At 51.8% G+C, this 11,150-nt stretch overlaps 1 protein-coding gene across 1 annotated transcript in view; it reads left to right on the top strand.

Moving 5' to 3' along the window:
• The window catches only part of Pmm1 (phosphomannomutase 1), a 17,404-nt gene extending 6,366 nt beyond the window's left edge, over positions 1-11,038 (top strand). The window contains exons 2-8 of the mRNA XM_008844797.1: positions 3,813-3,930; positions 6,044-6,120; positions 6,217-6,308; positions 6,805-6,904; positions 9,203-9,278; positions 10,061-10,176; positions 10,513-11,038. Coding sequence (XP_008843019.1) covers positions 3,813-3,930; positions 6,044-6,120; positions 6,217-6,308; positions 6,805-6,904; positions 9,203-9,278; positions 10,061-10,176; positions 10,513-10,635 — 702 coding nt within the window. The 3' untranslated portion in view covers positions 10,636-11,038. The remainder of the gene's footprint in view (positions 1-3,812; positions 3,931-6,043; positions 6,121-6,216; positions 6,309-6,804; positions 6,905-9,202; positions 9,279-10,060; positions 10,177-10,512) is intronic.
• The last annotated feature ends 112 nt before the right edge of the window (positions 11,039-11,150 follow it).

Raw genomic sequence — 11,150 nt, forward strand, 5'->3', positions numbered from 1 at the left:
CACGTTTTGCCTCTAGGGGCATAGGATACTGGTGCACTTTAACAGGGTCTGCCCCTGCTTTGAGTTCAATATATGCAGGAGGCCTGTGTCCTGCCAGACCCATACCCCCTGTTTCTGCCCAGGCTTAGGGAAGTTTTTAGAGCCAATCTGATATATCAGGGTTTGGTTGGATCGGCTCCTGATGGAATCTATATTCCTTAGTCAGGTCGTTGGTGACTAGAACCTGAACCGGTACCCTGTTGTGAAGCAGGGTGGTTCCTTTAGCTGTGAAGTGGATCTGTGCCCTCATTTTGACAATAAATTTCTGCCCAGAAGTGGGTAGGGACATTCTGGGATTACTAGAAATGAGTGGGATACCCGGCCCTTCCCTAAATCTACTGTTCTTTGGGTAGTCCATGAATAGGGCTTTGTTCCTGTTGCCCCCTGTACCCATATAGTTCTGGAGGACACTGGCCCTCTTGGCCCTAATAAAACCGAATTCTGGGCACCAGTATCCACCATAAACTCAATTGGTTTCCCCTCTATTTTCAGGGTTACCCTGGGCTCAGGGAGGGGACCTGAGCCCCGTCTCCCCTAGTCACCGTCTTCACCCCCAATTAGAGCTGGTAATACTTTAGCTGATGGTTTATTCTTCTTGGGGCAGTCCTTCACCCAGTGCCCTTCTTCCTTACAGTATGCACACTGGTTTTTCCCTACCTTATTTCATGGTATGGATCCCGCCGATGAGCTCCTTCCGTACTGGGGGTTGGTTGCTGTTCTAGTTTGTTCTTCATTGCCGTGACAAAATACTCTGACCAATACCAACTTGGGGAGGAAGGGGTTTATTTAGCTTACATCTCCCAGGTCGCAGTTCATCAGGGAGCCCAAGGTAGGAACTCAGGGCAGGAACCTGGAAGCAGGAGCTGAAGCACAGGCCACGGAGGAATGCTGCTTACTGATTTGCTCCCCTGGCCCCTGCTCAGCCTGCTTTCTTATGCAACACAGGCCCACCTGCCCAGGGGTGGCACCACCCACAGTGGGCTGGGCCCTCCCACATCACTCATCAAGAAGATGCCCCTCAGACATGGCCACAGGCCAGTCCAATAGAGGCAGTTCCCCAGCTGAGGCTCCCTCAACCCAGGTGTGTCAAGTTGACACTAAAGTTATCCAACACAGTTACCAATAATATCTCTCTGAGGTCCTTCTTATGGCGGGCCTGTTGTCTCTCCAGGACCCTGGTCAGGCTTGCTTCCTGTCTTTTTTCTTTTCTTTCCTCTCTTTGTTCTGCTGTCTCCCTTATAAACCTTTTCCGCCACTGCTATTAAGTCCCTAAGGTTTTTTTTCTCCTAGTCTATCTAAAGACTGTAACTTTCTCTTGATGCTGCCCGGTTAACGAAAGCAAACATCACAGTTTGAGCTGATTCCTCTGCTTCTGGGTCATACAGAGTGAACCGCTGGAAGGCATCTTGTAACCTCTCTAAGTATGAGGCTGGGCTCGTTTCGGGCCCGTCTGACATTGTAGACCTTAGACATATTGGTGGGTTTTCGAGCTGGCATTTTGAGACGCGCTCACAGAGTCTGGCAGTAAACCAGGAGCCTCTCCTTACCTAGCTAGGGGGAAAGCTGACATTAATGATGCCTGGATCTGTGGTAGGGTCCCCGGTGGGGCCCAGAACCAATTTCCGGGCTGCCTCCAGGATCCTGTTTAGCTCCTCAGTAGTGAACAGGACACTCAGGAGCTGGTGGCAATTGTTCCAGGTGGGCTGGTGAGTGAAGAGAACAGTTTCCAATAAGTTAATCAAGTCCCTGGGGTTTTCAGAGAAAGGCACATTCTGTGAGCGCCAAAGGACAATGGTGTCAGGCTGGGGGGCTGCCCCCCTCCAGTTCCATGTGGCCTGCACAGGTCCCTGTGGAGGTGATAGTGGCTCCTCAGGGTTAGGAGGCGGGGCCTGCACTTGTGGCGCCCATCTGAGAGGAGTAGGGCGGGGGGGGGGGGGGGAGATGTCGTTCTCCTCCATGCCTCCCTGGAGAATGGGTTTCTCTTCCGCCTTGGTCTGAGAGGGAGGACCTGCAGAGGTGGAGGGGGAGCAGTTGGATTAATTGGGGGGAAGGGGGAAGGAAGTACTTGACCCAGGCAGGGGGCGGGGCATCGGGTCGTTCTATGAGGCCTCGCCAGGTCACGATGTATGGGATCTGGTCCTGGTGGCCCATCCGTGGGCGGAAGACGTGGTCCTCTACCCTGGAAATCAAACTCAGGTTAAAAGTCCCTTCAGGGCGCCATCCAACATTGAAGGAGGGCCAATCAACCGAACATAAAGTTGTCCATTTCTTTTTCTTTACATCTCCACTATCGTTATGGGCAATCGTCTTAATGTCTCCCCAGGGGACTAGTGTAAGATCTAGAGGGGAAGATGGGGTGTTGCCCATAGTATTTATCAGTCCCATCTGTTTCGTCAACAAAGAAATTAGAACGAAGATCACAAGACACAAGAACGACACAGACAGACAGAGGGCCCCAAATAAACTACCGCAGCTTTCAGATGGTCTGGACTCTCGGCCGTGTGGATTCCCTGGCTCGATTATGCCAAACACCATACGGATAGGACGCGCGTGTCCCAACAGGGTCGCGAGGTCCTCTGAGGTTTCAGATGGACTAGTGTCCTGGTGGGGTGTCTGGTGGGGAACACCCACCCCGATGAGGATGGGGACGTCTCCCAAATCCTCCAGGTCGCCTTGCTAGCATTGCAGCGACAAAAAAACTGAGATCAGACGGCCACGACCAAAGGGAAAGTATAGAAAAGACAGGCACACACACAGTTTTACAAAAAGTTACCCGGCCAGTTGATCACAAACCTTTTGGGGTTGGTTCCTCTCGGGGGGCCTCTGGGGGGGATCCCGGAAGAGCCCCCAAATGTTGTACCTCATCCACTAGACCCCAAAAAGATCACCAAGGACCCAACACACCAAAATGCAAAAGCAAAGGTTTATGGTTTGCTTGGGCTCTCAGACCTCACCAACTCAACGGATCCGTGCTGAGAGCCCAGAGTAAGGGAGAGTGGAGCCTTTTATAGGTTTTAGACAAAGAGAGGAGGGGGATACCGAAGATACATTTTGGTTGGTTCAAGGAGCCCGCACGCGCCAACATAGTTTTAAACTGAATCGATATATAAGATGCAGCCCTGGAAGTTTCTTATTGGTAGGTGCTATTCTCAGGGCTGTGGAATGTGCTGACTGTTATCTGTAGGGCCAGGAGTCTCCGTTTTTACCGTATAGGGCAGTTTTCATGCTCGGGTTTGCTTAATCTATGGTTTCGTGGAGGGGGGGGGGAATAGCAGGCGGGGGTCAGGGCATGTCTAGGCCTGTCTAAAGCAGCAGCCAAGCATTTTACAGAATCTAAAAGAGCAATTAGTCGGGGTCTGGAGGGATTGGGGATAGCGGGTGAATGAAGAGGGTCTCAGGGTCCTACACCTTTACCTACCAAGTCATCTTGACAGACTTTATATGTGTGTGTTTTAGGGTTTCCCCCCCTTTTTTTTTTAGAAACTCAAGGCCAACCTCCACCAAGATATATTCCAGCACTATTTTATGCAATATTTTTTAGTGTATTTCTGATTTGGTTGCAACACACCACCCAAAGTCACGTATGGAATTTTCCACTTTGGGCATTGTCAGTGCGCGAACAGTTTTGCATTTTGCATTTCTGACATTTTTTTTCTCCTGCTACAGATTAGGAGGAACAAGGCTCCCTGAGTTCTGAACACTAAGTAGAGCTAAGTAGAGGTCCCAGACATTCTGACAACCAGAATCCTTTTCTTCCTTCCCACCCCCATCAGAAAATTGACCCTGAGATATCAGCCTTCCTGCAGAAGCTGCGAAGTAGGGTGCAGATCGGTGTGGTGGGCGGCTCTGACTACTCTAAGATTGCGGAGCAGCTGGGTGATGGGGATGAAGGTAGGCGTGGGCCACATCTGTTCTAGTTGGGGTGGGGAGTGGAAGGAGCGTGGAATTGGAAAATGCCTGGGCACCTACAAAGATTTCATCCTGCCTCTATGGGGCAGAAGAAATGGAGAAAGAGCAGCCGGAAGACTCAATGGCTGAGCCAGCAAAGGTTTCCTAAGCACCTGCCTTTGCCAGGCACTGTGCTAGACTGCAGAGGCAGCTGGGAACAGAGGCAGAGCCCTGCCTAGGCAGTGCACGCTCCCACTTCTCCCCGTGAGTCTTACTTTCCTTTATAGTCATGTATTGGTTGGTTGGTTGGTTGGTTTTGGTTTTTTATAATTTTTCATCATAAACTTAAAAAGATTTAGTTTAGTTTATGTATGTATGTATGCACCTGATTATATGTGTGTGCACTATATACATACAGGTCCCTAAGGAAGACAAAGATAGCAGTGGATTCCTGGAAGTGGAGGTACAGGCAGTTGTGAGCCACCATGTGGGTGCTGGGAACTGAATCCATATCCTCTGGAAGAACAGCAAGTGCTCTTAACCACTGAGCCATTTCTCCAACCTCAGTTCTTGGTTTCTGTTACGTGTGTGTGTGTGTGTGTGTGTGTGTGTGTGTGTGAATGAATGTGTGGATGTGCCTATACATGGAAGTCAAAAGGACAGTCTGTTATCTCTTTTCACTGTGTGGGTCCTGGATATCAAACTCAGGTTGTCAGGCTTGGGCAAGTGCCTTTACTCAATGAGCCATCTACCAGCCCTGTTTATTGGTTTTTGGAAACAGGGTCCCAGTATGTAGCTCTGACTTAGAACTCACTAGGTAGACCGGGTTGGCTTTGAATGTATAGGGTTTTCCTGCCTCAGACTCCTGAGTCCTAGGATTAGAGAGATGCATTACCAAACCCAATGATTGTCCTTTTATTGTTGTTGATTGTTTTTTTTTTTTTAATGTTTTGGGTTTTTTTATTTTTTGGTCTTTTTTTGAGACAGGGTGTCCCTGTAGCCCCAGCTGGCCTGGAACTCACTATGTAGACCAGGCTGGCCTTGAATTCACAGAGATCCGTCTGCCTCTGCCTCCCAACTGTTTTTATTTTATGTGTATGAGTGTATTACCTGCATGTATGTAAGTGCACGTGTGTCACGCAATGCCCCTGGAGGGCAGAAGAGGGTGTCAGAATCCCTGGAACTGGAGTTATGGACCCCTGTTAGCTGTCATGTGGGTGCTGGGAATCAAACTCAGATCCAAGACCAGCCCGTGCTCTTAACCGCTGAGCCATCTCTCCAGCCTAGTGGTGGGTTGTTGGGGTTTTTTTGAGACTAGGTACCCTTGGCTGGCATGGAACTCGCTATGTAGACCAGGCTGACCTCGATCTCACAGAGATATGCCTTCCTCTGCCTCCCAAGTGCTGGGATCAAAGGTGTGCTTTGATCCCAGCAGATTATCCTATTTTTAACAGTGAAAATGGAAGTCCTCTACAGGTGATTTGGGCCCCAGTACGCCTACTTTCATCTCAGTGTTAGTAGGTGCCACAGTTCCTCAAGCCAGAAACTTCCTTGAGTTTTCCCTGTCCCCACTCATTCATGCCATCAGCAAGTCCCAAACAACCTCTTTATTCCATCTGTCCATGCCTCCATTTCTACCACACACCAAAGCCAGGTGATCATCCCTGGCCACCAGATCCTGCAGGACATCGATCCCTGTGCCTCCTCTCTCTGTGGCTGCTGCTTGTGGCAGTCAGAGCTGAAAATTGCTGTGCAGCCCAAGTGGGGACAGAGTGATGAGGAACTGGAAAGGGAGCAGAGTCTCCAAGCAGGAGAGTGGGAAACGGTGGGAAGAGTGCCCTCTGCTGGGCCTTCCTGAAGTCTCCCAAAGGAAAGAGCTGGATCTTGGAGGATGAGCGAAGGGGTGGGTGTCCCTGGCAGAAGGACCTGCCTGAGCAGTGATCTAGAAGAGTGACCTCGAGGAAGAAAACAGGGCTGCGGAAGGGACGGAGACCGGAGAAGTCGGTTTGGGTAGGACAAATGGGCTCCATGGCCTTCGTTCCCGCTCTGCCGCCTGGGTGACAGTGGGACCTGGTCTCACACTTTCTTTCTCTCCCGGCTTCTCCGTGGCCCCAAGTCATTGAGAAGTTTGATTACGTGTTTGCTGAGAATGGGACCGTGCAGTACAAGCATGGAAGGCTGCTCTCCAAGCAGGTCAGTATCCTTTGGGGCCGAGCCAGGGCACCCCTTTCCACACAGGGTTCCTTCTGACCTATGCATGCCACTGAGAGCCTTGTGTTCCTTGCACAGACCATCCAGAACCAGCTGGGGGAGGAGCTGCTGCAGGACTTGATCAACTTCTGCCTCAGCTATATGGCTGTGCTCAGACTGCCCAAGAAGCGGTGAGGCCCCACCAACTTGGGCTCCAGAATCTGGAGCCTGCGGGAGGAAGTGGGGTGCTTTACATTGTGCCTGACTGGGGTTGTAATTCTGGGCCTTGTCTGTGCTAGGCAGGGGTGCCCTACTTCTGAGCCTTCCCCCCAGGCCAGGACCCTAACTTATTTGTGCATGGATTCTTTTTTTTTTTTCGGTCTTTTTGAGACAGGGTCTCCCTGTAGCCCCAGTTGGCCTGGAACTCGTTATGTAGACCAGGCTGGCCTCGAATTCACAGAGATCCGCCTGCCTCTGCCTCCCGAGTGCTGGGATTAAAGGCATGCCCCACCAAGCCTGGCCAGTGCATAGATTCGTGTCCCCTATGAAGTTCAGGGAGACTGGTTCTAAATGGAACAGGATTTGAATTCAGAGCCCTTCTACACACACACACACACACACACACACACACACACACACACACACCTGGCTCCTCTCCCTCTCACTCCTATCTTTCATCACTCCCAGTGGGACCTTCATTGAGTTCCGGAATGGCATGCTTAACATCTCACCCATCGGCCGCAGCTGCACCCTGGAGGAGAGGATTGAGTTCTCTGAACTGGACAAGGTACCACTGAGCAACTGGAGGCCTCAGTCACTTTCTCATCAGTTAAATGGGTTGGGAGGAGTTCTGATTGAGCCCAGACTTGGGCACCTACTGTGTGTCATGACTGCAGGCATATGGTCTCTTTCCATCACTGCTAGTCTCTAGTGACCCGCACCACCAGCCCCCTACTGATCGAAGCCAGCACCTCTTGCCACCTTCCCACCCGCACCAGATCCAATAACTTCAGCCTCCTGTTGGCTCATCTGCACGAGACCCCCCTTCTCCAGGCTGTAATCTTGTTTCCCCCAGGCTTCCCTAAATCTTCTCCTTTGCCCCCTGCCCCCTCTGCTCTCCAGCTTGCCTCTGGGAACCTTTTAAACACACCTGCCATTTCCACTTCCTAGTGACAATCTTTCCGTGGCTCCCCAGGGCTGACTGGGCAATGCTCAGTGCTCACCTCTGGCTCACCTCTCTAGAATCATGTTTCCTCTTCCTTCCTCGAACACACCAAGTTCCCTTAGATGTTCCACCCCCAGTTTTGTTGGTACAGAAACAGAGACTTTTCTTACTGGAGTAAAGATTGATCTTTGGCCGGGTGTAGTGGCGCACGCCTGTAGTCCCAGCACTTGGGAGGCAGAGGCAGGTGGATCTTTGTGAGTTCAAGGCCAGCCTGGTCTTCATAGTGAGTTCCAGGACAGCTGGGGCTACAGGGAGACCCTGTCTCAAAAACCAAAAAAAAAAAAGATTGATCTTTGACAAAGAACCCTCCCCCTCCCATTTTCCTCAGATTTCCGAGCCCAGCTCTACCTCACATTTACCTAGTAAGTTGGAAGGAAGCATCACTACTGTGTGCCTTTGTTTTCTCATGATAGTACGTCCTATCTTACAGGCTATCATGCAGACTAGATGGGTAACACCTGGCATAGTGCAGGGATGGGGAGGCTGGGATGTGGCTAACGCTTGGATATTTCTGATCTATGTCCTGAATAGTCCAGATCCTGTACACATGCTTAAATCTCCTTCAGTCCTTTGGTCTCCAGGGAGGAATGTGTAGAGTCCTTCCTTAGATGAGGACCCTGTCACAAAAGGGTAACTGAGAAGCTCAAGGTTACAAGGCTAGACTTAGCACATGAGGCCATCCATTGATCAGCCTATCTGCTAGAGAGGGGAGGTGCAGCCCTACTCCCTGGGCCGTGTGGAAACATCAGAGCTTGGGCATGTACAGTGCTACTCCTGGGCCTAATGAGCAGGCTCTGATGGGGACTCCGGTGTCCCCGGGTCACCCCCACCTTATAGGAAGGCAAGACCAGGGCTGGCAGGTCTGTTTTCCTTGAGGGAGAAACAAACAGTAGCCATTAATTATTTCTCTTTCCTTTAGTTCAGGAAAATGGCCCCAGAGAGGTCAGATAACTTGCCCATAGTTGCAACAGCTAAGCAACATAGCCATCAGGCCTAGAAGCCACTTGGCCTGCAGATCTCAGGCTGGGTCCTTCTGACCCAGCTCTTCAGGCTGCATGCTGCCTGCATCCAGGTCCTGCCTGAACAGCTCAAAGCAGTCCTCAGCACTCTACTCATGCCTTGAAATCAATGGCCCCCACCCTTCCCTCACGTAGCCAGACCCTCAGCCTGGTCTTCAGCCTCTGAGCTGATTTCTTCATGTCACTGCTACTTCAGCCAGATAGGGTTATTCCCTCCAGTCCCTCCTCTGAGCCTGACTCCCATTAGCCCAGCAGCCAAGACATCTGGTCAGGCTGGCTGGTGTGTTCCTCTGCCTGCCCCAGGTCTAGTCTGCCCATTTGCCCCAGTGGTCCCAGCACGGCCAGGCCCAGAGTGAGTGAATGTCCCTGAGTTCTGTGCTTGTAAGGTGCTGCTGGGATGGGGGTTGTACCGGGCCCTGCTAACCCCAGCCCCACTGTTTTCCAAGAGAAAATAGAAAATGCAAGTTGTTGATGTAACTAGGCCTAGTCTGTGAACGCCCTCTGCCGCCTACACACAGGACTTCCCCTCCCAGATCCTTATCTCTGTTGCCTAAGTCCTATGTTGACATGAGCCGAGGCTTGCCCTAAGATGGGCACCGTGACTTGGAGTTCAGGCTGCCCTGTCCCCTCCACCTTGCTTCACACCCCATTTGGCAGGTATCAATGATCTGGATCTAGTCCCCAGAACTGCTTTTTGAGGCTAAGTGACCTTGAGCAAGGCCTGACCCCTCTTAGAGCTTGTTTCCCTTTGCTGAAGAACAGTGAGTCGGTGTGGGTTGTGTGTCAGGCGCCGACCTGGTACACAACAGGCCCTCTGAGCCGGTCTCTACCCTCTCTGCAGAAGGAAAAGATCCGGGAGAAGTTTGTAGAAGCCCTGAAGACAGAGTTTGCCGGAAAGGGGCTGAGGTTCTCCCGAGGTATGTCTTCCCCTCTGGTGGGCCTGAGAGTCTGACGAAGAAACCCCACTCAGACATAGCAGGGGAACATGGTTCACCTGTGCCCCAGTTCAGCCCACCTTGTCAAATGACCTCCTGATGGTGAGTTCTCCTCTCACCCCTCACAAGTCTGACTGATTGGCAAGTCTAGGGCTCTGGATGCCTCTGAAGCTGACTCTGCTTACCTTTGTTGCTAGCTGCACCCCCGAGGCTCCGGCTGACCTAGTGCATCTGATTTACCAGGTGTCTTCTCACCCTGCTCCCCAGTGGCCCGAGGAGAGACCAGCTGCTAGGATCACTTAGAACCTACGGTCTTGTCACACGTGTGCTCAGAAACCCCCAGATCCCCCCACCACTATGGTGTGTGTCCCAGTTCACTGTCACCTCAGGGTTCCTTGGCCGTGCTGGCTGGGTGAGCCCACCCTTGCTCTTGTGGTCCTGTGTTTCCCATTGGTTTCTCCATTTGGATGAAACCCCAAAGATTCCAAGTCTGCCCTTGGCCCTGTTTCTGGTACAAATGAACAAAGTGCCTTAGAGGACAGGTATGGTGGCTCACACCTATAATCTCAACACTTGGGAGGTAGAAGCAGGAAGTTCAGGAGCTCAAGGCCAGCCTGGGCTAATAGTGTGTTCAAAGGCAAACTGAGATACATGATAACCCATCTTTAAAAAAAAAATGGAGCCTTGCCCAAGTTCACTTGTGGCTGTCCTGCTGCCAGCTCTGTGCCCTCCCAGAGCTGAGTCACACCTCCTCTCCCCCACAGGAGGCATGATCAGCTTTGATGTCTTCCCTGAGGGCTGGGATAAGCGCTATTGCCTGGATAGCCTGGATGAGGACAGCTTTGACATCATCCACTTCTTTGGGAATGAGACCAGTCCTGTGAGTGTGGGTCTTGCCCAGGTTCCCCTTAACCCAGAGTGCCTGAGGTCAAGGCTAGGACACAGGGCAACAGAACAGACTTTTGGTGACCTCCTGGAAGACAGTCCACATTCACCAGTTTCATTGTACATACCAGAAGATGGTGGGGGGCCAGAGAGTGCTAGACCCTTGCCCCATGTCACACAGCAAGTCGGGTCTGATGGGCCTGGAAGGTGTGCTTTCTGGTGGTTCTGAGTAGGGGCAGGTCCACCTGGGTGGCTCTTGGGCCTCAACCCTGGGCAGCTCTTGGAGGCAATACCTAAGACCATGCATTCTCTCTTCTTCCTCTGAGTGCAGGGTGGGAACGACTATGAGATCTATGCTGACCCCCGGACCGTCGGCCACAGCGTGGTCTCCCCTCAGGACACCATGCAACGATGCCGAGAGCTTTTCTTCCCAGAGACAGCCCATGAGGCATGATGGTACCTGCAGCTGAGCATTGTGACTTCCAAAAAAGCTCTGCCAAGCCTGAAGAGAGAACTATGAGGTGCCAGCGTGCTCCTTCCTCGAGCCTAGAACGCAGCCTCATGTGGGCCACTACAAGGCCCAGCCACACAGAACCAGGGTCTGTGTGGCAACTGTCCCCAGATAGGTAGCTCCTGACAAGATGGGTTCCTGTACTCTGCCCTTAATGGCCTGGCCTCAGATGCTGCTGGTCTTCCAGAACAGACCAGGTCTCCGTCCACCCTGGAGGGAAGTGTGTGCAAGTTGTGCCATGGAACCTGCTGGGCCACCACAGACAGAGGGAAGAGCAGCAGGGAAGGACACTGCTCAGAGGACTTTGTCACTTTGTGTTCTAGTAAAGGTCCCAGGATAAGACGTATCAGGTGTGTTAAGAAATAATGGTCCCTGTTACATGTTCATAGAGCCACACTTTACAGATGAATTGGAGGGGCAGGGACTCACTCCCAGGGGTCTTTGATCCACTGTTGTGC

The sequence above is a fragment of the Nannospalax galili genome, unplaced genomic scaffold, assembly GCF_000622305.1.
Source record: "Nannospalax galili isolate Female #2095 unplaced genomic scaffold, S.galili_v1.0 scaffold180, whole genome shotgun sequence".
NCBI classification, from domain to species: domain Eukaryota; kingdom Metazoa; phylum Chordata; class Mammalia; order Rodentia; family Spalacidae; genus Nannospalax; species Nannospalax galili.